The sequence below is a fragment of the Mesoplodon bidens genome (genome assembly GCF_964165515.1).
Source record: "Mesoplodon bidens genome assembly, chromosome: 15".
Classification (NCBI taxonomy): domain Eukaryota; kingdom Metazoa; phylum Chordata; class Mammalia; order Artiodactyla; family Ziphiidae; genus Mesoplodon; species Mesoplodon bidens.
The window spans coordinates 19,176,738-19,204,502 of record NC_138171.1 but is presented as its reverse complement, the minus strand read 5'-3'; the positions used below and the strand labels follow the sequence as shown (position 1 = coordinate 19,204,502).

The window sequence follows — 27,765 nt, the reverse complement described above, 5'->3', positions numbered from 1 at the left end:
TTCTATTTTCAATGAAATATTTCAAATATACAAGAATAGATATAATGAACACTCATATACCTACCATCTGGCTGTGTCAAACCTTAACGCCATGTCCTATTTCTTCAGTTGCTTCATTTCATAAAAAGTATTCTGATAACCATAGCTGAAGCCCACTAGGTACCATTCATCTCTTTCCCTAGAGAATACTATATTGAATTTAATGTTTTCATTCTTGTGTGTATTTTTGTATTTTTACAGTACATTATGTGTGCATGAACAATATGTAGTATTGTTTTACAAGGTTTGATTTTAAATTAGATACGTTATTGAGATCGTTCTGCAACTTATTTCACCCAGCTTTGGTGTTGAGATTTTATTATCTTGATATACATTTCTAATTTATCCATTTTATTTGCTACATGGTATTCTGTTATATAAAAAATTATCTGTTCTCTTGTCAAGAGACACTTGGGGTTTACAGTCATTAGCTAATATAAATAGTGCTGGCATAAACACATTTTCCTTGTGTATACAGACGAAAATGTCCCTTAAAAATTCTTTATTAGATATTTCCAAATTGTTCTCTAAAGTACTTGAAACAGTTTACATCACCACCATCCTCCCAACATTGAGCACAAGTTTCTCTTTTTTCCATATGCTTCTAAGATTTTGCTTTTTATATTTGGATCTTTGATCCACTAGAATGTATTTTTGTATATGGTGTGATGTTGAGATCTAATGTATTTTTCCCAAATGCATAACCAGTTGTCCCAGAACAATTTAGTTGTGTTACCCCTCTGTCATATATCACATTTGTACACATATGTCATATTGTTTCTGGGCTCTCTGTCCTGTTTCATTTGTCTGTGTCTTCATCAGTAGCATACTGTCTGAACTACTGTAGCTTTATAAAGTCTTACTATTGAGTCGGACAAGTTTCCTTCGTCTCATTCTTCAAAATTGTCTTGGCACTCTGCTGTTCCACATTAATTCTGAGATAAATTTGTCAAGTTCTAATGAAGACTATTGAGACTTTTCTTACAAGATTGCATTGCAATTATAGATTAATAGGGAGAAAATATTATTTTATTGAATCTTCCAATCCATGAACATGTTATACCTCTCCATTAATTCATGTCTTTGAATATATCCTTCAATATTGTTTCATAATTTTCTCCATAGAGGTATTACATATTTTTTTTAACTTTTCTTAGAGACCTTATAGTTTTTTGTGCTATTGAATAAGTATTTTTCGTTGTTACATTTTTGTTTGTTATTACTGGAGTGGTAATGTTGTTGATTTTTTTAATATTGATTATCTGGCAACATTGCTGAACTCTTATTCTAAAAGTGTCTGTGACTTTTTGGAGTTTCTAATAGTGACACTATTTTTATATTTTTAAAAAAACAGTCATCCATGAAACCATAACTTCTCACTAGTCAGCTATTGTCACAGTCAAATACTTGATTAATTTCTGTACTCAGTACCTTCTCTCTGGGTTTACTTATTGAAATACATCCTTTACCATTTATTTAGTGAGTTTCCATAGGTGGCAAATTTTTCTTTTGTTTATCTGAAAGTTTATTTTCATTCTTAACATCTGTCTTTTCTCCAGTAAAGAATGCATCTTTATTATTGGCGATCTATGGTGTATCTAAGTATACATATATTTTTAAAGATACTCAGACTAGACTTTCAGTTTGAGGACAGAAGCATTTTTATTCTAGAAAACTCTCGGCCATTATTTCTTCCATAGCTTCTAGGCCATTCCTCTCATTTATTTGTCTCTTTAGGTCTGGTCTTCATTTCGGGGGAGTTCTAGAGACTTAACTTCTGTTCACTAATTCTCTTTTTGATTATATCCAATCTAAAGTTTATCCCACCTATAATTGGTTTCAATTATTTTTGTTTTCAGGATTTCTAATTATTTTTATTTCATATTTACCTGATTTCATTTCATTTCATTTAAGACATGCTTATTTTATCATTCTTTTATCCTTTTTAGTAGATGTTATATATATTTTTTCTCTTGAAAGTCTTTGTTCTTCAAAATGTTACCTGGGCTTCCCTGGTGGTGCAGTGGTTGGGAGTCCGCCTGCCGATGCGGGGGACACGGGTTTGTGCCCCAGTCCAGGAGGATCCTGCATGCCACGGAGCGGCTGGGCCCGTGAGCCATGGCCGCTGAGCCTGCGCGTCCGGAGCCTGTGCTTCGCAACGGGAGAGGCCCGCGTACCGCAAAAAAAAAAAAAAAATGTTACCTGAAGTGAATTCATGTACTAATTATTTTGTTGGCAGTTCTTCTAACCCATTTTCCTCATATATTTTGGAATTTATTTGTAAACCCTTTTGAATGGGAAGTAGTTTTTGTCTGTGTATCATTTCCTTTTCCTCCTCTTTGCTCTCCACTTCTCTGCTCATTCCTCCTGTCTTGGAGCAAGTCTTCTAACCCAGCTCAGCCCACGCTAACACAGCCCCTGGCTTCAGGTTGCCCCTTCTTGCATGGAGCACTTTCATTGCTACATGTTTGGAGTACAGTGATGATTAAAGCATGAATTCATTGACTGATCTGATGCAAAGGTCTGTGAAGAGTAAGTTTTTGTCATAGAGGGTGAAGGGTGGTAACTGGTGGTTTTACTTCATGGGGGACTTTAGGTCCAGTTTATGGGAGGCTGCCACCATCATGGGGCTCTGCTGTACACCTTTCTGCTCAGCCTCCAGGGATTTCTCCTGAGAGTCTTTGCTTGCTCTTGTATCTATATTTTGCTCATTCACTTCTCGCATGTAATACTGTTACACCTTTCTACTCCATCTCTGCTCCTTCAAAAAATTTAACTCAAGCATGATGTGACTTACAGATTTTTGACAATTTAAAAAATTTGGTTAGTCAAGGGTAAAAAAGAGCACAGCTGAAATGTGTCCCTTTGATGTACCCTGTCCTTGCCCCCTTTCCAGAAACTTGGATTGGTCTGCTTGTGGTCATAGCCAGCGTTACACTACTTCTGGTCTCCTAGGTCATTGAAAGGATCAGGACTTCTGAGAGCCACAGTAACACATGGCTCCAGCTACTGAAAAGATTGTTCTGAGCTCATTCACATCTTTATATACTCATCTTGGTTTGTTCCACTTTTCCACCCAGGATTCCCATTATACAGACATCTTCTTGCAAGTGTTTCCATTCCCTTCCTCTTCCACTCTGTACCTGGTGCCCGTAGAATCTGAAATAGCAGGGAAATGACGGCCAGCTTTCTGGAACCTGTGTTTTCAACAAAACTCTCTGATCCCAGATAAACCATGGATCGAGAGGTTGCAAAAGGACTGCTTATAGTAAGTTCTCAACTGCTAAGTCCAACCCCTGCCAAGCATTATCTGGTCTTGTAACCTGGGGAAGTAGGCCTTAGTAAAAGTAAGACTCTTCAAACCAGTCTTAGCTTTATGAACAAAATTTATCATTTTTATTTTAAATGAAGTACAGCAACCTTCAGTATCACTGTTGCTATCACATTGCATTCAATCATACTAAGATATTCTCAGTGCCAAATACCCACTTCTGTTTTTACTCTCTTTAGGACCTAGGGGTTTCAAAGATGTATGTGTCTGCAATCTTTTAAATGTAACCATCTGGGGATTACAGGGCTGGATTGAAGGAAAATGTCTTTGTAAAACTTTATAGTTTGGGGAAGCTCTGATTTTTGGTGAGTTTTCTTAGAAGGAGAAAATAAGACATGCTTATTTTTTTTTAAATTACATTATGAACCTGACTTCTTAGTATACAGTTCTATATTTTTAAGTGTAAGAGCTAGAACATTAAAGCTTCTACATGATAATCATGGTAGAACATCTTCATTACCTTAGAGTAGATTTCTTAGGACACAAAATAAACACTAACAATAAGCAGTTGATACAGTGGACTTTATTAAAAATAAAAACTTATGTTCAACAGAGGACACTGCTAAGGTAATAAATATACAAGTAACAGACTCGGAGAAAATATTTGCAACATGTTTATCTGACAAAAGACTTGTATTTCAAATATACAAAGAATTCCTATCCCTCAATAATAAAAAGACAAAACATCCCCATAAAAAAGAGCAAAAGACAGACGCTTCAGAAGGTAGAGGATTGGCCAGTAAAAAAGCACAAGAAAGAGTACTCAGCATCACCAGTTATCAGTGGAATGCAGATTTAAACCACAATAAGATACTAATTCCAGTTCTAGGTAACTCTGCAAATAAAATGAAAACATATGTCCACAAAAAGACCTATACGACAATGTTCATAATGCTATATTTATGCGAGTCCAAAACTGGAAACATCCCGGGGTCCATCATCAGAATAAACACAGTATAGTATAGTCAAACACATTAGAAATAGTCATGGAATATACCAGCAAGGTGAAAGGAGTGAACTGCTGATAAATACAACAACATGGATGAGTCTTTAAAACACATTGAGCAGCCAGACATGAGAATCTAAACTTTATGATTCCATTTAAATAATATTCTAGATTAGTCAAAGCTAATCTATGATAATAGAAATCAGATTAAAAGGTCAATGGTTGCTTGGTTGGTGATCAACTGGGAAGGGTCATAAGGGAACTTTCTGGAATGACAAAAATATTCTCTAACTTGATGGGGTGTAGGTTACATGGGTTATGGATGGTCAAAATTGATCTAACTGTATACTTAAATCTGCATAACGTAAAATCTTTTTAGAAGATTTACTCAGAGTGAAAGGTTGAATAGGAAGTATTGGAAGGAAATATACTTTTATCTGAAAAGGATTTGAATCTATAAAGAACTCTACAAATCAATAATAAGACAAACATATTTAAGAATCGGCATGTATGGAAAGCTGGTTGGATTTTATTTTTAAACGTATAAACACATAGGGCCAGTTTATTGTCTTTTGTTTAAATAATGTTATGTGTGGGGTTCAGATTGCTGTTCACTCTCTGGATTCTGTTTAGGGAAACTGAAGGGCACAGGGATATGCATACTTCTTAGAGGCCAGCCCTCTCCTTTTAGACCTAGACAAGGTGGCTCTTCCCATCACCCCCATCTCTGTGTCCTTATTTGAGAGAATCCTGGATCCTTGTGCCAGGAGCCTAGCCAACCTGTGAAGAAAAGTTGGTCTTGTGGTTATCCCATGAATGACTTACTTGTTAGGTTTTCTAAACTTTGTTTCAGTGGTATGACTAAGGAATGAGCAAATGTAACCCTACTGGACTTCGAAGACTCAGACTCAGGTTTTGGTAGGCCTGTGTGTATCAGAATGATGGGAGAGAGCCCACTTCTGAGCTGGAGACTGTACTGTTGAAGATGAGCCTTTCGTGTCCCGTCTTTTGTGTATGTGGATATAAGAGTGATTGTCAGGGAGATTCATTACTGACTTGAGATTTATTACTTACTTGAGGAAAGTTTCTACCACACCTTTTTCTTATTTGCCCTCTTTTTTTCCTTTTTTAAGATGCGTAATTGCCTTTTTTTTTTTTTTGGCTGCATTGGGTCTTTGTTGCTGCCCACGGGCTTTTCTCTAGTTGCGGTGAGCAGGGGCTGCTCTTCGTTGCGGTGCGCGGGCTTCTCATTTCAGTGGCTTCTCTTCTTGTGGAGCGTGGGCTCTAGGGCGTGCGGGCTTCAGCAGTTGTGGCGCACGGACTTAGTTGCTCTGCAGCATGTGGCATCTTCCCAGACCAGAGATCACCCAGTGTCCCCTGCATTGGCAGGCGGATTCTTAACCACTGCGCCACCAGGGAAGTCCTATTTGCCCTCTTAAATGTCAGAATGTACTTAGAAAAACCAGAGAGAAGTTTTCAGCTTCCCATTGACAGTATATAGAACTTGGATATTTCTCCTGTATCACTCAACTACTAAACCACCCACCCACAACAACAGGTAGTTACTGAGCCTCTTGTTTTGTAGCCAAACAAGCATATACAACTAGTCCACACACAGTTGTGGGAGAGTGCTGATGACTCAGCGTAGCTTTCATTTCTGAATGTTAGGAACTAGAAGTAGAAGACGTTTCTTTCTTTCTTCTTCCCTTCCCTTTCTCCCTTTCTTTCTCTCCCTCTCTCTCTCTCTCTCTTCCTTGGGTCTTCTTTGCTGTGCGTGGGCTTTCTCTAGTTGCGGCGAGTGGGGGCTACTCTTCGTTGCGGTGCACAGGCTTCTCATTGCGGTGGCTTCTCCTGTTGCAGAGCATGGGCTCTAGAGCACAGGCTCAGTAGTTGTGGCGCACCGGCTTAGTTGCTCCGTGGCATGTGGGATCTTCCTGGACCAGGGCTTGAACCCATGTCCCCTGCGTAGACAGGCAGGTTCTTAACCACCGTGCCACCAGGGAAGCCCCAGAAGACATTTCTTGCTCCATGTGCCCCACACACCTGCGTGCTCAGAAGGCCAGGTACCTTGACCACAGTTCTTATGCCTTAAAGACCACATGTCTATGTCATAGGTAGAAATCACTGCAACTATCTTTGGTTGTGCGCTGCTGGAACTAAGAGCTGAGATTCTTGAGTTCTCAAATTCTGTCCCTGTGTTCATGTCATATAGTCTGTTTCAGGCCTTGTAATATTCCCTGGCCCTTTTGGATTTCTTGGATTTTCTTTATTTTCCTTCCTTTCCTTTCTCACTTGACATTATTATCAGTCCTTGCTTGTGAATCTTTTTCCATTCAACAAGGTAACAAATCTTCTTCCATCACTGTTGATTAGATTGTCTTTCCACACCCTTTTTAAAACGTTTCATTGGCTTTAGAATCAATTTTTGAACCTGCCACTAAAAGCTCTAATGTTAAAAAAATGTCTTCCCAGTAACACTGTTTCCCTCAATCTCATTAAGAATACTTTTAAATGCAGAAGTTAGAAAATGGTGAATAATTATAGCTGTTCCTGGAAGTCATTGTGTTCCTTAGTAATTACATGTTGTTATCTTTGGTTCTGCTTCCTTGACAGTTCCATCAAGTTGTGAATGAATTGTCTTGAATTTAATGAAATTCAGTCCTAAGAGAAAACTGTTGTTGGGTCACAGATTCAGCAGCAAAGCTGTGATGCTGATGTGGGAATAGGGATGTTTATACCCTTTGTGTTGACAGAAGTTAATTTTGGGGACATGTCACTGTGGGCTTTTCTTAAGAACATAAACGTTTCATAAAATGAAAGCCAGAGGCTTTCTTAGCAATCAGACAAGAGCCAGTTCTGCTTGTCAGGGAAATGGGACAGCGTGAGTTCTCATCAGGTATATGCCTTGCTTAACTGAAGCTCAAGTTCCTTCTCTTTGGTTCAGAGCTCTGAACTTGGATATTCAGTGTCTGTCTTTATTTACTCCACCGTCCCTAAGCAATCCACCTTTGGCGCTGGGTCTTTTGCAGGGTGAGAAAGACTGGCAGAAATATGAGACTGCTCGGCGGCTGAAGAAGTGTGTGGACAAGATCCGGAACCAGTACCGGGAAGACTGGAAGTCCAAAGAGATGAAAGTCCGGCAGAGAGCTGTAGCTCTGTACTTCATCGACAAGGTGAGAGCATCTTCCCGTCACGTCGTCTACCATGTTCATCTTAACAAAGATGTGGGAAGCATTTACTCCCCCAGGCCCTGTGCTATAAGTACTGCTGGAGAGGCAGTGACAGCCCAGATGTCTGTGGCCCTGCTCACCTGATCTCTGGTCCAGTAAGGAAGGTAGAAGTGGAGAGAGAGGTGTTCAGTGTCTGATGCTATCTAGATACAGTCTGCCTAATAGGAGGATCTTCATGAATCTGAATGTGCCAGAAATACTGACATTTTCACTCTTTCTGACAGTGCACCACCCCCAAAAATTTTATTTTATATCACAACCCAACACATAAATATGTTTGTGTGTAACTGAAACAAATGTTGCATAAAATAATGCTTAGCCTTTCTATGAGCAGTGAATTCTGATGTTTTTTACTCTTTCTTGTTTTTAAAAAAGATGGTTATAATCCTTAAAATTGGTTAAATAATCTGCCAATGTATCACAACTACAGTTTAGAAGTCAGTGCTTTGAAGATCAGTTTCTCAGCACTCTTTTGGAAGAAAAAGATTTCATGTTTTCCCCCGGTTTTGCACTGAGTTATTTTAACACAAGTTCTTAATTGTCTTAAAAATTAAGCAAAATTACGAGACTAGCTTTTTGAGTCTGATTGCCGAGAGTTTTAAATATGTTCTTTCCTCTATCCCCATTTGAAAGGACAAGAGTAAACAGAAGCTTAGATTTCTGGGAAAGTTTAATATCCCTTGACGATCCACACTTCATTTTATAAGGGAGAAGCAACAATGCAGATCCGGAATTCCCAGGCCTTGCAAACTGATGCTCTGTCCCCGAAGAGAATGGGGAGGCTTCTGATTTTGGTTTCCTACAGAGCCTATGATGTTGACGTTTCTTCATTCATGCTTATCTTTTTTTTTTTTTTTCCTTCTCTCATCCCTGGGCAGCTTGCTCTGCGAGCAGGCAATGAGAAGGAGGAAGGAGAAACAGCGGACACTGTGGGTTGCTGCTCACTTCGTGTGGAGCACATCAATCTGCACCCAGAGTTGGATGGTCAGGAATACGTGGTAGAGTTTGACTTCCTGGGAAAGGACTCAATCAGATACTATAACAAAGTCCCCGTTGAGAAACGAGTAAGTTAATGTGGCCTGAGCTCCCTGGCCTGTTTTCTCATTCATTCATTCAACAAGCATTTGTTGAGTGCTTTATCTGTGCTCTGTGCTTTGCTGAACACTAGAAGAAATGGCTTGAAAGAGAGTGGAGAGGTATTGTTTGGTGTCCTGTGTACCTCCTTTCAGTCCCTGCCCCGCGCCCCTCACCCCATGCTACTTTACTGGGAATGAGGGGCCATCTCCTGTGGCAGCATTCAACAGAGAATGCTATAGAGAGTTGGCCCTCACAACGAACTGCACATTAGGTTTATCCCATCACACTGTTTTAATGATCTAACCACACTTCAGTATTCCCTGGTCATGTTGCAAATTTGTCATTTTCGTAACATTGCTCAACTTTCCCCCAACTCCTCATTCAGCAAAAACGTAGCCTTTGAGTCCCCGGATCTCTGAGCCCATAGCTGAAGAGGGTGCTGCAGCACCATGGTCCCCCAGAAGTACTGGGCTTGAACCGGAGACCTTACAGAGTGCAGTACCCCAGTAGTCCAGCCCTTCAGCAGTCTGATGTTTCATCAGTAATTAGGTTTTGCTGGCTGTGGAAATGTTTCAGATTAAACAAAGCTAAAGAGATCTGACGGGTAAATGTAATATTAGAGTTTAGGTTGGATTCCATACTGGGGAGGTAAAGAACATCATTGGGTCAACTGACAAAATTGGAACATGGACAATAGATTGGATAAAAATGTGTCAGTGTAAATTTATAAAGCTGAGACGTACTGTGTATATATAAGGGAATATCTCTATTCTTAGGAAACACACTGAAGTATTCAAGGGTAAAGGGCCATAATTATGTAAGTACCCAGAAATGGTTCCGAACGAATAATTTTGTATATATACACACATAAATGTGGAAAGGAAATGAGTGTACGTGTGCACTGCACAAATAGGAAATGAGGTAAAATATTAATGGTAGGTGAATCTGGGTAAAGGATATGGGTGTTTCTTTGTGCTCTGTGGGGTTGGTTTGTTTGTTTGCAAGTTTTAAGTTGCAGTTATTTCCAAAGTAGAGGTTTGAAAAATAATAATAATTAGGCTCTGCTTATCTCTTTTAGGTTTTTAAGAACTTACAACTATTTATGGAGAACAAACAGCCTGAGGATGATCTTTTTGATAGACTAAATGTGAGTGGGCAAACTGCACTGGGTTGAAGAGGGGTCCAGCCAGAGCCTCCCAAGCTCCTAAAGGAGAGGTTTGCCTGGGAGTGACTGGGGCTCTCCCCTTGGCCTGTCCTGGGGCACCCTGTACACCCTCCCTTCCTCAGGCACACAGCAAATCCATGGCCGAAGCCCTGGGATGGGGTGGATGAACCCTGCCTGTTATCCTCTGGCTCCTGCAGAGCCTTCCCTTGGCTGGATGCTCAGCCACCTGTGCTAGAAACCCAAGACCTGTCCCTGAAATCTTATTGGGGAAGATCTTAATAGGGAAGGATACAGTTACTTTATTGGCCTGCTTAAGATTGAAGCGTGCTTCTTTGGGAGGTACATGCAACTCTGTATTCTGGAATTATTCTCCCATTTCCTAGCTTCCCACTGGCAGGACAGTAAACTTGGCAAGGTGTAATTGCACTGGCATAAATGTCCTGGAGCTTGCCAGAAGGGCCAGGGTGGTATGTATGGCTTTTACCTAAATCCCAACATCCTCTTTGTTGCTTTGTCTCCTCCAGACCGGTATTCTAAATAAACATCTTCAGGATCTCATGGAGGGCTTGACAGCGAAGGTGTTCCGTACATACAACGCCTCCATCACGCTACAGCAGCAACTAAAGGAACTCACAGCTCGTAAGTACTGCCTGACCAGATAGGGCCCGTGGCCTTACCGATGATGACCACTATCCTTACTCAGCTAAGTCCTAGATCTGTTCTACTTTTCCTCAACATTGTGACTAGAAACTTTTTCCCTCCATACCCTCTAATAGAGGCTAAGGCTTAGATGTATAAACAGATGAGTGCTGTTTCCCCTATTCCTACTCTAGCTTCTAGAATAGTTTTATGAAATGCTGACAGGGGCTTTCTGTCTGCTCTAAAAATTCCTGCATTTTGTGTTTTATATCTATGTTATTTAAAAGCTCATAGAATGAAGATAAAGTGCTATGATATTCTGTTAAATTGGAGAGAGTAAGGTTGTCATGGTTACTAAAACAGCATAGGAGCAAATCCTTTCCCTGAGGTTTCTTTTCTTCCCTCTAAGAGTAGGTAGCATTCGGGACTTCGCTGGTGGTCCAGTGGTTAAGAATCCACCTTCCAATGCAGGGGATGTGGGTTCGATCCCTGGTCGGGGAACTAAGATCCCACATACTGCAGGGCAACTAAGCCCGCGTGCTCTAGAGCCCACGCACCACAACTAGAGAGCCCACATGCTGCAACTACTAAGCCCACGTGCTGCCACAAAAGATCCTGCATGTCACAATGAAGATCCTGCATGCTGCAACTAAGACCCAACACAGCCAAATAAATAGATAACTAAATAAGTATAAAAGAAAAAAAAGAGTAGGTAGTGTCCTCCTAAAAACTAGCTGCAGAAAGTATCACCGAGATCCACAAGCTTTTTTTCCTCTGGAGCCTAGTCACTGCTGAATTTCCACTGTCCTCTAGAAATATGTCAAATGGTATTAGAAAATGGTATTCAAAAAGCCAAAGATGGGTATGTTGAGGGTCAGTATTTTAGGGTGGGGTAAAGAATGCTATATGACACAAGTAAAAACATTTCTTAGATGACACTTTGTATTTTTCTTTCTGAAAGATATAGTGCCTTGTGGTTTTAAAATGTAAAATTTCTGGTCCCTTCATTTTACCCTCCTCTACAGGCTCTCTCTGTCCCAATTCCCATATTTTCTTCAGGCTATTTTGGGTGGTTAGATGGAGGAGGTGGGCACTGAGGCAAGCAGATGATTCTCTTGACTCTCAGATTTTGACCTTGTGCCTTGGGGGAAGCTGAATTGATCATCTGAGTGAGATGAGGACCAGTAAAACCTTTATGTGAGGATAAAGCGCTGGGGAAGGAACATTGTGTGTTCTCTCTTCTTATACAGATGGACTCTTATTACCATGTTTCTTTCTTTACAGCTGATGAGAACATCCCAGCAAAGATACTATCTTATAACCGTGCCAACCGAGCCGTTGCAATTCTTTGTAACCATCAGAGGGCACCACCAAAAACTTTTGAGAAGTCCATGATGAACTTGCAATCTAAGGTATTTTGGATGTGGATGGTGGGGTAGCAAAATGAAGAGAAGCATGTCTGCTATGGGCATTTATACTCCACCCTTCTAGGTTGGGATATCAGAAAGGTTCATGCTAAATAAATGGAAATTTGGTAGTAGCTATTGCTGATCAAGATACTGAATATCAGGTACTCGTTGTCCAGCAAGTCTTTATTCTGTGTTGAGAAGGTAAATTTGATGTACCCTCTTTGAAATACTGCTAATTATTGTCCTTATACATGAGGATAATGGATATATAGTCTTGACAATTCCTTTCCACAGCCCAGAAATACAACTGTTTCCAAATTAGATTGTTTTAAATTGAAGATGATGAAGCAATATTTAATTTCCCCCTAATCCTAGCACAACTATTTTTATTTCTACACATTCTATATGAATCATATTTTTATACAGCTCATCATCAGACATCTGTTGAATACAGGCTGTGTGCCAGAGCTGCTGCCCTAGAGGGAGAGGGTGATGTGCAAACAACTAGATGCTGTTCCTCTTCCATGTGCCTCTCCTTCCTCCAGCTCTGCCTGGTACTGAGCTTTTAAGTGGCAAAAGGCACTTAACATTTGATGATGCGCATTTCTGTGTTACCAATGGCTACATAACTAATCCATTCTAATGTATTAATCCACAATGAGAATTTGTAGATATTTCACTACAAGCAGACACATGGGTTACAAAGTAAACCAATTATCTTGAAATATGTTTACCAAAAAGTCTGACACAGTAATAATGTCCTTCCTTATTAATTTATTAAGTTAGATCTTAGGTGGGTCTGATAATTACTGTAAATGTCAAGGTAGTCATGAATATAAATGATACTTTGATTTCTGCAGCAATATGAAAATAAATGAACTAGCTATGGGTGATAAAGTCATAGATACTACTGATATTACTGTGTTTAATTGCCCACACTCATAACTGAACAAGAAATGATGAGTTTCAACTAGAGGTTAATTAAACTACAGATTGATTCTTTTCCATCTGCGTTCACAGAATACTGTACTTGGACAACTGGAGTTTAAAAACTACTGCTGTAGAGTGAGGCTGTTTTCTTTTCCTTCTGTTGAAATTTCTTCCAGATAGATACCCAGGTGTAGTACATATGGGTCAGAAGACACACACAACCTGCAGTTCATGCTACAGATGCCACCTGGCTTTCCTGAAGGGATGCACACATCCACAGTAAATAAATGTGTGTCCATAGACATCTCAAATCCTTGGATCATGTGACTGGCAGGCAAAGAACCTGTACAGACTGCCCATCTTAGCAGCTCTGTTAATGGCAGTCATCTGGTGCCGTTTACTCTCCTCATGCTATCATTCCAAGCCAGAAGTAAAAGCATGACTATTCAGGTGGTATTTACCTAATTCAGGAGACCCCTCCCTGGAGCATGAGGAGGCCTTTTGTTGGTCTCACTCTGGAACCACTGTTTGGGCACCCAGGCTGCCTGCCAGACGAGCCCTCTAAGCACAGGAACCATCTCCTGTGTGCCCACAAAGCAAACACATGCCCCTGTTTGCCAAGTGAATCAATGGAGTCTTTGATGCTTTGAGAGAATTCGACATAGCCTGCCAATTTAGCATTCACAGAAATGGTTAAAAGATTGTGGTTTGTTGCATTTCTGGCCTAAGAATCTGGCTAGTGGTGTCTGTGATGCTTTTGTGTCAATTCCTTCAGCTTGACTTTGGACAACATAGATGTTGGAAGTAAGCCATTCATAGTAAAACACATTTAATGATTGTCTCACAATGGTGACCTCTGTTTCCAGTCTTAGGCTGTGCATGTAAATCTAACAGACAATTCCAGGCTGAGAGCAACAGCTCAGTGTGTATGAGTCAGGCATGTATTTACTCAGCAGAGGTTCCCTTGACCTTACAGGTTAGCAAGGTAGTAACAGGTCAGGGGCTTTCCTGCTCCCAGCAGCGTGAGCTCACTGCTTTGGGGCTCTAACTCCACAGTGTTGCTTTGCTTAAGTAAGAAGAACTTAGGGCTTCCCTGGTGGCGCAGTGGTTGAGTCTGCCTGCCGATGGAGGGGACACGGGTTCGTGCCCCGGTCCAGGAAGATCCCACAGGCCGCTGGGTCCGTGAGCCATGGCCGCTGAGCCTGCGCGTCCGGAGCCTGTGCTCCACAACGGGAGAGGCCACAACAGTGAGATGCATGTGTACCGCAAAAAAAAAGAAGAACTTAGAACTGGTTCTTTCAAGCAAGAAAGACTGGAACTGCCTTTGTCTCTTCCTTTAAAGCCTGGGTCTCCATGAGATTTCATTTGGAAAAAGAGCTCCACAACTAAAAAGTTTTCAAATCTGCTTTGGGTGACGACCATTTTAATTTCCTTCCCATCTCAGTTTTCTCTCCTTTTAAAAACAGAATGCCAAAGCCAGGCCATGCCGTGTATTGGCTTGGAACAGACTAAGCTGAGCTGTTTGGCTTCCTGGGTACCTTTTAATTGCCATTTTCTGGTCCCTTGGATATTCTCTTCAGTGCATCCTTCTTTCTTGAGAAGTTGGCGGCTCCTTCCCAGAGTGCTGGTAGAATCTGAGGAATGAGCTGCGCTCAGAAGATGCAAGGACCCTATCTCAGCCTCATGAAGAGTATCTCCTGCAGTAGTATTTTTAGAATGGAAGCGACAGCCTGGCACAAGAGCCGTTTGATAAACAGCTCTCACCTGTAGCCCCCCTCTCCCAGTATCTAAAACCAAAGTGTTCTCTGACTGAAACATTAGCACCCACATTCCCAGTCCCAGTGGGTTCTTTTCCCTGAGCTTCTGGATTAATGGGGGCCCTGGGTCACTGCCTATAAAACCCTCATTTCTTCAAGGGTGACTGAAGAATGTAAATGGCCAAGCAGCATTTGAATTCAGCACCCGCTGCACATCTACTCGGTGCCTTCATGAAGCCACCCCTAGTTGTTTTGACCTGGCACACCACCAAGACAGCCTGCCTGGTGTAGACAACTTCTAGGTTTCATCTTCTCTTGAGGAGCCCTCCTTTGTGTTCTCCGGGCTTACTTTATTCCTAAATCTTACTGTTCTTCCCCACCCAGATTGATGCTAAGAAGGAACAGCTAGCAGATGCCCGGAGAGACCTGAAAAGTGCTAAGGCTGATGCCAAGGTCCTTAAGGATGCAAAAACCAAGAAGTACGTGCCTGGTGTGATACAAAGCTGGGGGTTGGTTGGGAGAGGAAAAGGGGCGGAGCATCAGCCAGAGGCCCTAGCCTTTCTAGGGTTTCTGAGTGATGTCTTATAGAAATCTCTGTACCTGGGGCTTTTCTGCTTTCACTGCCCCTGGATGGCACCATGGGGTTGCAGTGCTCTTGTCCAGAGGCAGGCCTGGCTCTTGATGACTTCCTTTCTTCCAGGGTGGTAGAGTCAAAGAAGAAGGCTGTGCAGAGACTGGAGGAGCAGTTGATGAAGCTTGAAGTACAAGCCACAGACCGAGAGGAGAATAAACAAATTGCTTTGGGAACCTCCAAACTCAATTATCTGGACCCAAGGATCTCCGTGGCTTGGTAAGCACTGCACCCTTGAACTCCACCTGCTGGCTTGAGAAGGGTGATGGGGGTTCCAAGAGCATTGTCAGCTTTCACATGCAGTTCCTACGCTGCACACTTAGAGTCCTCTGGGAAACTTCTGTCTTCTGCTGTGCCCACTACAAATGCACTGGAACATCCTGGACGTCGGTCCTAAATGGTCAACACTGTTACACCATCTTGGAGTGTGTTTATGTCTGTTAATGCAGGTATGGTCCCTACCCCTAATGGAACTTTAGGACAAGAATGGAGACTCTTAGTCCTTATTGAAGGAAAAATACAAAAGAGCCCACCCATCTACCTACACTTTAACTTTTCAATAAAAAAAATTTTTTTTTTTTTTTTACAAGTGAAGGAAGTAAGGTATGGACAAGGAGGGGGAAAAAATGAGAATACAGATCTGAGAAACCTATGCAAAGAGTTTGCACTACTGTTTGCTTGTTTCCCTGGACCACTCCCCCACCCCAGCCCCAACATCCAAAATAAATGGCTTTTTTGGAAGATGCTTATTAGTTAACTTGAGTTATTAGCTTCTGGGCCTAGGAGGAGCAGTCATCTCCTGTGGCCCTTGGGCCAGGGGTTCCAGCGAGCTCTTGTACCCTTTCTACTCTTTTTGCCCTGTTTGGTGCTGGAGGTTTGGTTAGCTTGACAGGCAATAGACTGCAGTGGTTAAGAGCATGGACTCTGGAGCCAGATGGCTTGGGTTCACTTTTCAGCTCCATGCTAACTAGCTGCATGAGAATGAAAGCAAATTACCTAACTTCTCTGCCTTAGTTTTTCATCTGTACCTTTTTCATTTGTACATCTATAATAGCATCTACTTTAGAAGTCTTTGTCAAGATTAAATGAGTTGAGCACATGAAGCTCTAAGAAAACATGTCTGGTACCTTATTAACTCTCATTCTCACCAGACGGATGTGAAGGAGAAGGCACATCCAAGCCTCAGCCTTGGGTCTGGCCCATTGTTCCCTGAGACACACTAATCCCCATTCTTTCTCCCTTGTCTGCAGGTGCAAGAAGTGGGGGGTCCCAATTGAGAAAATTTACAACAAAACCCAGCGGGAGAAGTTTGCCTGGGCCATCGACATGGCTGACGAGGACTACGAGTTCTAGCCAGTCTTGACGGGCAGGGTTCTGTGAAAAGGAACAGTGTGGTTTGGGGCAGATGGATAAACTGTGAGCCTCGACTGCCCTCGCACCTGAGGGAAAGAGGCAGCAAGTCTTAACAAAGCAACATCTTTGAGAAAAGATAAACCTGGAAATATTATAAGGGAGAGCTGAGCCAGTTGTCCTATGGACAACTTATTTAAAAATATTTCAGATATCAAAATTCTAGCTGTATGATTTGTTTTGAATTTTGTTTTTATTTTCAAGGGGTCAAGTGGATGGGAATTTGTCAGAGTTGCCAGGCAAATTCACTGTTTCACTGAAACATTTGGATTCTCTTAGCTACTGTATATGAAGTCCGATTATATTGGTGCGTTTTTACAGTTAGGGTTTTGCAATAACTTCTATATTTTAATAGAAATGAGTTCCTAAACTCCCCTCTCCCCCATTTCAGGAATTTAAAATTAAGTAGAACAAAAACCCAGCGCACCTGTTAGAGTTGTCACTATCTATTGTCATGGGAATCAGTTTTCATTAAACTTGAAGCAGTCGTGACATCGGCAGTGTTTTGGTTCAGACACCTGTTCACAGAAAAGCATGATGGGAAAATATTTCCTGACTTGAGTGTTCCTTTTTAAATGTGAATTTTTATTTCTTTTTAATTATTTTAAAATATTTAAACCTTTTTCTTGATCTTAAAGATCGTGTAGATTGGGGCTGGGGAGGGATGAGAGGGGCTGAGCGAGTCTAAGGATAATGAAATAATCAGTGACTGAAACCATTTTCCCATCATCCTTTGTTCTGAACATTCTCTGTGCCCTTCCAGATACCCATCGTTTTCATTTTAAACCCCAGTCTTTCACTTGAAAGATTTTATTGTATAAAAAGTTCCACAGGTAAAAAATTTAGAGGAAAATGAGTATTTGGTCCAAAAAAGGAAAAATAATCAAGATTTTAGGGCTTTTATTTTTTTCTTTTGTAATTGTGTAAAAAATGGAAAAAAAAAACACATAAAAAGCAGAATTTTAATGTGAAGACATTTTTTGCTATAATCATTAGTTTTAGAGGCATTGTTAGTTTAGCGTGTGTGCAGAGTCCATTTCCCACATCTTTCCTCAAGTATCTTCTATTTTTATCATGAATTCCCTTTTAATCAACTGTAGGTTATTTAAAATAAATTCCTACAACTTAACGGAAACTTGGTGTCTGCCTCTTTGTTACCCAGGGCCCCAAGCCAGAGTGGAGCTCTGGGGCTGGGACTTGGAGTGGGATGTGGTCTGCCTGCTCCGGTGGTGCCTTCCTCCCCAGGAGCTGGGGCTGGGCCAGGCCTGGAAGGGGCTGCATCTGTCCTGCTGCCGTGGGTGTGGGTCAAAGAGGAGGGAGCCAGAGTCCACATCCTTAGAAAAAGGCAGGCCCAGGAAGTGAGGGCGAGTACAGAAAATCTACAAGAACAGGTGGGGTGCAAGAACTATATTTGGAGCATAGGGTAGGTTTATTGAGCAAGATGGAGCAAGTGTATTCAGGAGGCAGATTTTGGAACACTTTCCATGTGTGCTGGCAAGAAGCAGTAGGAGCTTCTTTGGGTTTGCTTATGTGGCTAAGGTTACTGTTAGGATGGCAAGAATGAAGGGTACGAAGCCAGTCAGAACACTGGATCCCAGAAGCTCTCTCCCAGATGGAATGCAGGCTTCTTTTGTTGACTGAGTGGTCTGTGACCCCTTCTCTGTGCTCTAGTACCTGAGCTGGCCAGGGTCCCTACAATAATTGTTTTTCCATTCATCCTAGGTTACAGCTAAGTCTGGAATTAGGTTGAAAGGTGAGGTCTCCTGGTCAAATGGAGCAGGGGGGCAGGAAGGCTAAAGTGGTCAGAACGGGTCCCTTAGCTAGCCAGCAGGCACAGGTATACTCTGGGAGGAGAGCCATCTCCCTGACGGTTTCTGAACTTCCTGGGGCTGGGCCCACTGCAGAGAATCCTGAGGGGTCCTTGGCAGCCTGTATGTCACTGGCCAGTGAGGGCAGCATTCACCCCAGGAAATAAAGGAGGTTATGTAGCCACCATTGCTTTGGAGCAAGAGATTGCAGCCAGGCATTTTTGAATTCTATGGTTCTGGGGTAGCTAGACCACTGAATGTAAGGAATAGTAACAAGAGAGGCTCGTCCAATGCCTTATCAATACACTTCAGCAGGACCTGCCACAACCAGAGGACAAACCTTGGACCACAACTAGAAACCGGGGACAGGCGGCCTTACAGGCAGATTTTACTGATGAGCACAAACTTGTGCCCACCTTTCCTGGCAAGGACCTTCCTTCTGCTGAGGGCAGGTGCAGGGCAACTAGATACTGGTCAAGAATGGTTGTGAAGGACATCCTGAGTGGTGGCAACAAGGCTGGGAGAGCAAGCCAGAGAATGGAAAGCTGACCTGGCCACTGCGATGAGGGAAGAGTCTAGACAGGTAGGTGAGGGCCAGGTATGAAGGGCCCCAAAGGATGCTTGAACACGGAGTCAGGAGACCCACCCCTTCCTATTCATCTGGCAGGTAGGTTCCCTCCTCCCACTTCCAGCCTCGTCTGGGAGCAGAGGCCAGATGTGCAGGGTCTGACCCACTCCCTCCTGTCAGGCTGCTCCATGATGCTGGAGTCCCGCTGTGGGCAAAGGGAGACCGCTTCCACACGCTACCCCAGCCAGACATCCGGGTGCTTGCTTGCCTCCGCCCTCACACGCCACGCCACGTCTCGTCAGCCCGTCCGCTCTCCCTGTCGAGTCTACCTCAGGGCTCTCCCACATTTAAAGAAAAAAAAAAAAAAAAAACGAGAAAAGAAACCACAACTCCCAACCCCTTCCAGCCACCACCCCCTCCCTCTCTCTGTTTCACAAGCCCCTGGAATGAGTCATCTCTACCACCCGGTCACTCCCCCACCCACTGCAACTAGCTTCTGCCCCATCTTGCCTCCAGTTCCCCCTCCACTCGGACCACAATCACCCATGAATGAGCGACCAAACCACTACATGGGCTTGGCTTCTGCATCTTATTTAAACTTACTGTGGCACTGGGCACTTGACCACTTTTTTTTAATTACTATTGATACCTTACATATCGTAAGTCCACCCATTCCAACTGTACAATGATTTTTAGTAACCTGAGTGGTGTAGCCATCACCATAAATCAGTTTTAGAACTTCTTCCCCCCAGTAAGATCCCTCATGCCCATGTACAGTTAATCCCCATTCCCACCTCCAGCCTCCACTAATCTACTTTATAGATCTGTCTTTCCTGGACATCTCACATAAATGGAATCATACAACGGGTGACCACTCCCTTAAAGCTCTTCTCCCAGGTTTCCATGGTGCCATCCTCTCCTGATTTTACCCCTCCCTCTCAGGCTGTTGCTTCTGTTTCCTCCTGTATCAGGTCCTTAACTGCTGTGGTTCTCTTCTCAGCCTAGCTGATTTCATTCACACTTGAACATGATGACCTCCACATCTGTACCTCCAGCCTAGACCCCCTTCCTGAGCTCCAGACACATACTGCACTGCCAACTACGTCTCAGTGGGGATGTCCGTGTTCAATCTCAAGTCTGTAGAACCGAGCTCAGTACCTACCACTCCAAGCCCACTGCGCTTGGTTTCACATCTCAGGGAAAGGCACCACCAGCCACTCTGTCCCCCAACTGGAACCTAGGGCAGGCGTCATCCTTTACATCTTTCTCTCACTTCCACAACCAGTAAATCACCAACTCTGATATCACCTCCTAAATACCACATACACCAAATATAGGTATTTCCTCCACAGAAAACTTAAAAAAAAATTTTTTTTCTTCTGAGAAAAGAGTTTACTTATATTTCAGTCCTTACAAAATCCCTCATATATTGCGTTATTCTCTCAACTGTTTCGAACCAAAAAGCACTTTTTGGAGAAAACACATTATCCTGAAATGACCTCAGTCAAGCTAGTTTTGGATGATTATAAGTAGTCCCTTGACAAAACCAGTAAACAAGGAGGCAAAGAAATTTACCACAGACTCGGTAATTATTTCTCACAATCCCTAGTATTACATGTAAACAGGCCTCTTCAAGATCACTTTAAATAGCAAAACGGTGTTGATTTTTTCAGGTTTGAAAATGGTACTGCAGTTATGTATGTATGTTTTTAAAGAGTCTTTTAGAAAAACACTGAAACATTTATAGATAACATTATAGAGCTAAGATTTGTGTCAAAATTATATGGAAGGGGTTAGTGGGTAGAGTCTGGCACACAACAAGAGTGGCCACCAGTTCATAATTAAAGCTGGCTTACCCTGAGAAAACCATAATTCCAAAAGAGACATGTACCAAAATGTTCATTGCAGCTCTATTCACAATAGCCCAGAGCTGGAAACAACCTAAGTGTCCATCATCGGATGAATGGATAAAGAAGATGTGGCACATATATACAATGGAATATTACTCAGCCATAAAAAGAAACGAAACTGAGCTATTTGTAATGAGATGGATAGACCTAGAGTCTGTCATACAGAGTGAAGTAAGTCAGAAAGAGAAAGACAAATACTGTATGCTAACACATATATACGGAATTAAAAAAAAAAAAATGTCATGAAGAACCTAGGGGTAAAACAGGGATAAAGACACAGACCTACTAGAGAATGGACTTGAGGATATGGGGAGGGGGAAGGGTAAGCTGTGACAAAGCGAAAGAGAGGCATGGACATATATACACCACCAGACGTAAGGTAGATAGATAGTGGGAAGCAGCCGCAGAGCACAGGGAGATCAGCTCGGTGCTTTGTGACCGCCTGGAGGGGTGGGATGGGGAGGGTGGGAGGGAGGGAGATGCATGAGGGAAGGGATGTGGGAACAGATGTATATGTATGACTGATTCACTTTGTTATAAAGCAGAAACTAATAAAAAATAATAATATTTAAAAAAAAAAAAAAAAGCTGGCTGATGCTCTCCTGTCTCCATTTATATACATTTGAAATTTTCTGTAACATTTTTAAAGCAATACAGTTTAAGTGGTGATTATGTAGATCATTAATATATATCTATGGGAGAAATGAAAAGAAACCTGTTTTCATGTTATACAAAAAGGTAATTATGCTTAGGTTAAAATTTCTAGTGATAGTACTGATTCAAAAAGTATTTTCTCTGCAACAACACAGATGAATCTCAAAAACATTATGCTGAACATAGACCCAAGGGTACATACTCTATGATTCCATTCACATGAAATTTTAGAACTCACATAACTAATCTGTAGTGACAGAAAGTTGACAGTGATTGCCGGCTGGGGGCAGGGGAGACTGACTGTAAAAGGACACCCAAACACTTTGGGGTGATGGAAATGTTCTATGACTTAACTGGGTGGAGGTCACATGAGGGTATACGTTTGTCAAAGCTCACCAAACTTTACACTTAAAATGGGTACATTTTAGTTTGTGTAAGTTATTCCTTAATAGAGCTGATTTTTCAAAAGTGCTCTTTCTCGACTGAGAAAGAAGATGACGTGCTTTCAGAAATTATACTAGATGACTCAAAAAGTGGCTTTAATGGCGACAACTATATAGAAGTCAAAGATTCATGTAAAGAGGGACTTCCGTGGTGGCTCAGTGGTTAAGAATCTGCCTGCCGATGCAGGGGATACAGGTTCGAGCCCTGGTCCGGGAGGATCCCACATGCCGTGAAGCAGCTAAGCCCATGCGCCACAACTACTGAAGCCCGTGCGCCTAGAGCCCGTGCTCCACAAGAGAAGCCACCGCAATGAGAAGCCTGCACAATGCAATGAAGACTAGCCCCCACTCGCCACAACTACAGAAAACCCACGCGCCGCAATGAAGACCCAACACAGCCAAAAATGAAATAAATAAAATAAATAAATTTAAAAGATAAATAACTAAAATATGTAACTAAATAAACTTACATGTGGACATCTGAATCATGCATCTCTAAAAGTATTTATCAATACATTTTAGTTGCAAAAACAGCCACAAAACACCTGGAATGACCTTATTGTGAAAACAGGTGATTGACTGTCTTATATTTGGAGCTGCCATACCTTCAGGCATACCCCTCACTTTGCTCTGTCCCCACAGCCACCAACAGGTCTAGTAAGGTCAGCTGTCCCTTCCCGGTGCTCCAGGGGCCCTTATCACACTAAATTGTCATCTGTTGACAAACGTCTGTTGGCATTTCTCTCTCCACTACTGGAGAGGGAACTCGGTCTGATTCATTCTGCTATCTCAATGCTATAGAGGAGGCATCAGGAGTGTTTGGTGGAAGAAGGGAAGAAAAGGTGGAAAAACAGCAGGTCCGGCCTGGCCTGTGCCAGCGGCTAGCAAGGGCACTCCCCTTCTCTGCCTGCAGCCAAGCAATTACAGTATCCCTGCCACCTCCCTGAAGAAGGGACATCTGGAGTCCAGCTCTCCTGCCTCAACATCTGGGTCCCATTAGAGGAGCCCAGCAGCAAAGGGGAAGCAGGGTCTGCAGAGAGAGCAGAGTCCCGGCCTGGTCTCCCCCTGAGGGACAGAAAACACGGGCTCTGGAGCGGCTGAGGGTACCTCCCAGGTGATCAGGAGAATAAGACAGAAAAAGTGTGAGGCCCAATGACTAAGGTAGAGCCAATGGATGGATACTGGGGACGAGAGCTCAAAAGACAAGACCGCAGATTGTGGGATGGAGTTCAAAGTGCACTAAGGTAAATGCTTATTAAGTACGAGCTGTATGCTTACGGGCAGGCTGCTGACTCAAACGCTTGAGAAGGGTTGGTCAGACATCTAACATAATAAACTACTGAGTAAAAATTTTAAGAAGTTTAAAGAAAAGGGATAAAGTTTCATGTGTGGATCAGATTTGATGCTGCAAGTCTATAAATCTGCCTACCTTCAACTGTGGAAGGGGCTTCACTAAGCTATATTTTTACACCTTCTATATTCACTCGAGGTCATTACTAGGAACAATGAAAACTGTGTCGGCATTTGCTGTTAACCTGCTGAGAACATTCTCCACTATTTCAATCAAGTAAGTGTCCACTTGAGAAACTTCTTTTATAATTTAAACCCAGGAAAATTTTTCTCCCCCAAGGAATCAATTACCAGAATAGAAAGAGTTTTTGCTTTGGCTACCAGGTAGCTCAGCCAACATTCGATTCTCAATCACAGCCGCCACATTAACCCATATGAACCAAATTACATTCCTCCTTTGGATAACAACATATCCCATTTCTACAGTACAAGATTTTTGCCTTTTAAGAAATGTTTCGAGTACTTAAAAGACTAGAAAGGAGACATTTGTGATGGGCACAGTGATGTGCCACTCAGATTCCCCTTCAAGGAAGCATTTGTTTCCGGGAAACCTGTCAGCTCCCTAAGACCACCGTGGCTGCAGACAGCTGTCTGGCCGAGGCTGTGCTCTTCCGAAGACAGCCCACGTTCAATGGCTTATTGAGGTGCTGCAACAGAGCTCCCTGGGGGCGCTGGCTGAGGCTGTCACCAGGCCTGAATCACAGCTTAACTTCTCCCTGCGTCCCCTCCTGTTTCCTTCCCTCCCTTCCACAGTGTTGATCCCAAGGGCACTCCCTAAAACATGTTCTGCACACTAACCTCTGTCACAAAGCCTGTTTCCCAAAGAACCGAGCCTGTAACAGTATTTAACCAAATAACTGAAAATAGAAAACACATCAGGTATGGGTATTAAGGAAGGGGTAAGAAAACACAATAAAATGTTCATACCTACATGGAAGGCAACATAGCATGGACTCTGGATGGGTTTGAATCCCATCTCTGCCACCTCTTAGCTATGTGTCCACGAGTATGCCTCTTAATCTCTCCATGCCTCAATTTTTTTTCTGTGAAATGGGGATAATGAGAGAACTTATCTCAGCTGTAATAAAGAGTAAATGAGCCAATGGGGGTAAAGCAGTTATACTACATGCCAAGTACTGTTCTAAGTGTTTGCTAAATAAAGACCTGTGGGGTCAGGCCCACAAGGCCAAAGGGGCAACTCGGCTGGGACTCCCCCCCAAACTCCAGGCACAGGTACTGGCGTAGCCAGAGCATGCTGAAGCATGAGTGTTGACAGAAATAGGCCCAAGCCGGGCTAGCTTTGGTGATGTCATCTGTGTGGGCCTTGCGTGGGTGCTGGGCTGCTCCCTCCCAGCCAGCGCAGCTGCAGGCACTGCCAGTAACACCCACGTACCCATATATATGCTGAGCTGGGGGAAGCCCATACCAGTCACACCCTCTGTGCACCCTGCTTTTCCTGAATCTACTTTGGTGGAGGGAGGCACCTGAGGCCTGGGATGCTGGCTCAGAAGTCCCAGGAAAAAATGGGGCCCTGTTTCCTGATTAAGATCCTGGCAGCAGACTGAAAACTTGAGATCCTGTTGGCAGGGATTTCTGGAGCCCCCGGAGGCCCGGACCCAGAGGCAAAAGTAAAAGCAAAAGCAAGGAAGCATGGGCTACATGTCGGGAAGCTCTCAGAAAATGGAAAAATGGAGATTTTTAAAAAGCATCACCACCCACAGGCTGCCCAAGTTGGCCCAAGAAGTAAATGAGGGCTGCAGCACTTAGGAGGCCTCCTGGAAAAACGGATTAGATCAGATAAGCAGGGAGGGGCCCAGTCAGCCCCAACCTGTCTTCCTGGCCTCATCACCTCCCGTGTTCCCTCTCATTTAGTAAACTCTAGCCTTCTTTCTATTCCTAAACTTACTAAGCTCTTTCTGGTCTCACGGCCTTTGTATATGCTGTTACCTCTGCCTGGAAAGTACTTTCCTCCAACCCACCTCTAATAATTCACCCAGCCATCTCCTCACATCCTTTAGGCCTCTGCTGATGTCTTCCTTGCCTACTAGATCTCAAGTAAGTCTCCCTAATGTTTTAGCTCATAGCCCTCTGTTCTTTTTCTCCATAGCCTCCATGGTAATTGTCCCTACATAACAAAGTGTTTGTCTAATGTCTGTGAATTCCCGGGGCGCTGGTGCTGAGTTTCTCTTGTTCTCCTGACTCATGGTTCCGACACCTAGCACAGAGAAGCTCAAGGCCGCAGACAGGGGCAAGCACCACTTCAAGCCCCAGCAAGCCAAAGCCACACGCTGTGAGCACTCAAGTTCTGCACTCAGGTTTCCTGTGCCCGGGGCCAGCCACTCCCAGAGCCAGCCACGCCCAGGGCCTCCCCTCACCCTTGCTGATTAGCCAGCTAGCATCCGTGTCCACTGTCCACTGACCACCAACACCTACTGAAGCCAGTGGCTTTCCTGTGAGGCAGAAAATGTATGGCGTCAGACAGATTTGGGTTCAAATCCCCACTTGTTAGTTATGTGGCCTTGGGGCAAGCTGTAGAACTTCTCTGAATCTCAGTTTTTCATCAGTAAATTGGGAACAATCATCCCTGATTAGAGTAATTATGAGGATCAGGTGTGACAACATGTTGTAAACCTTGTAATGCTGGGCCGGGCATTGGGTCAACTTTCATTCCCTCCCTCCTACTTTAAAGGCCTGTCACTAGGTGGCAGTCCATCTCAGCCACTCCACCTCCCCTTGGGTGGCTGAAGCCTACTAGCACAAACACCTCAACTGCAGGCTGAATTCTCAGCTCCTTGGGGGTTGCACTTGAGGGGATCAAAACACACACACACACACACATGCTACCACTACAGCAAGACAAAGTCAGAGGTAGCCCCAGACACTAGTCACCACCCAGATGGGTGGAAAGCCCAAGCACATACTTACATGTACTCACACATTCCTGGAAGCCTGGATCTTTCTCTAGCATCAGCTGGGTGCTGTGCTGAGCCTCTTACCTCTGACGTGTAGTACGTTGTCCTGCTCTGTCTGGCTCTGCCTGGCTCAACATCCGTCAGACAGGCTCCACTGTGACCGCAGGTGTCTTTAGTTTGGGCGGTGTTCTGTGACAGGGGCAGCTAGATTGCAGGGGTGAGTCTAGGGAGTGGCTGCTGGAAGACAAAGAGTGGGAATTATTCAAATAACCAACAAAAGGCCTTGTGGCTAGAGGATGGGGTGAAGGGGAGGTGGTGAGAGATGAAATGGGTGAGAAAGGGGCCAGACCACGTAAGACCTGCTGGGCCAGGTAGGGAGAGTGGATTTTGTGTGCCATGGGAAGTTATGAATGGTTTGAGGCTGGAGGTAGGGAATCATGTTTAATTTCATTTTAAAGACTAGAGAATAGAGAATAGATGCAGGCAAGACCAAGGAGGCTAAAGAGTCTGTTTGAGAGAAGATGGGCCTTGGGCTCGTGGGTGGAGCGGAGATATCCCAAGGTAGAGTGAACTGGACTTGATGGATTGCTGTGGAGTTCAGGCAGAGAGAGGAATCAAGGGTATCTCCAATGGTTTTGGCCCAAGCATCTTAGAGGAGTTTAATGCCACGTTCTGAGAATGTGAAGCCTGTGGGAGAAGCAATTTGAAGAGGAAGGTGAGATGTCTGTGTTACGTGGGGACGTGAAGCAGGTAGTTGGATGCGGGGGAGATACAGCTTTGGCACTAGGGTGCCTGGGTTTGGCGGGGGAGGGGTGACGGGGGGTGACGCCATGGGAAGGGTCAGGTCGCCTTGGGAACTGACTCAGGACCCACCGCGGAGGAAGAGAAGCTTCTGGAGGTCGAAAGGCAGCGGCCAGAGAGGGAGAAGGAAAACAAGGGGAGTCGGGCCGGGAAAACCAAAGCTCCGGAGAGCATCTGTAGGAGGGGCGCAGTGAGGTAGGGCCTGAGCCCGCGTCCTGCAGCGTGGAGACGCAGCGTGCGGTGAGGAGGACACTGGTCCAGGCAAGGGACAGAGGAGAAGACCACTGGAGGGCTTGCAGTGGATGCTCAGGCCTGGGGGACTACTCCGAATAACGGGACACCCCAAGGCCACACTGGTCACTGGGCCGGGACAAACGTGGGTCCAACAATCTTAGGAGCTGCCCGCGGGCCGGCCCTGGGCGACCAGAGGGGAAAGACGGGACAGGACGGCTGTCCATCAGAGCCTGCCGACCAATCCGCAGGAGGCCCCGCCCCCGCCCCTCCCCAGAGAGGGAGAGCGGAGGACCCGCCTCCGCCGCCGCCGCCACCGCCACCGCGGGTGTGAGGCGAAGCGGCCTGGCCTGGTTCCCTCCGCCGGGCAGCCCGCCCAGGTACTGGGTTTGGCTGGCGGGCCCGGGGGGCGCTCCGCACCCTCACCTCTCCTCCCGGTCGCTGCGCGGGCGGCGCTCCGGAAGCGGGCTTGAGGGAACTGCTGCGGCCGGGCCTGTGCGGGACAGTGGGCTGGGCAGCCGGCG

The 27,765-nt window shown here is 44.0% G+C and overlaps 2 protein-coding genes and 1 long non-coding RNA gene across 3 annotated transcripts in view; 2 read left to right on the top strand and 1 right to left on the bottom strand.

Annotated features, from left to right (window-relative positions):
• TOP1 (DNA topoisomerase I) overlaps positions 1–17,693 on the top strand; it is an 82,950-nt gene extending 65,257 nt beyond the window's left edge. Inside the window, exons 14-21 of the mRNA XM_081257883.1 lie at positions 7,346–7,489; positions 8,425–8,610; positions 9,702–9,770; positions 10,313–10,427; positions 11,712–11,839; positions 14,908–15,002; positions 15,224–15,373; positions 16,405–17,693. Coding sequence (XP_081114009.1) covers positions 7,346–7,489; positions 8,425–8,610; positions 9,702–9,770; positions 10,313–10,427; positions 11,712–11,839; positions 14,908–15,002; positions 15,224–15,373; positions 16,405–16,507 — 990 coding nt within the window. The 3' untranslated portion in view covers positions 16,508–17,693. The remainder of the gene's footprint in view (positions 1–7,345; positions 7,490–8,424; positions 8,611–9,701; positions 9,771–10,312; positions 10,428–11,711; positions 11,840–14,907; positions 15,003–15,223; positions 15,374–16,404) is intronic.
• On the bottom strand, positions 341–27,756 carry LOC308629716. The gene is made up of 4 exons (XR_014017703.1): positions 27,668–27,756; positions 26,294–26,446; positions 24,225–24,340; positions 341–3,198 (listed from the first exon to the last, which is right to left on the bottom strand). It is a non-coding gene; the product is annotated as an uncharacterized lncRNA (long non-coding RNA).
• The window catches only part of PLCG1 (phospholipase C gamma 1), a 35,473-nt gene continuing 35,278 nt past the window's right edge, over positions 27,571–27,765 (top strand). Inside the window, exon 1 of the mRNA XM_081257882.1 lies at positions 27,571–27,621. The gene's annotated coding sequence lies outside the window, so the exon portion shown is untranslated. The remainder of the gene's footprint in view (positions 27,622–27,765) is intronic.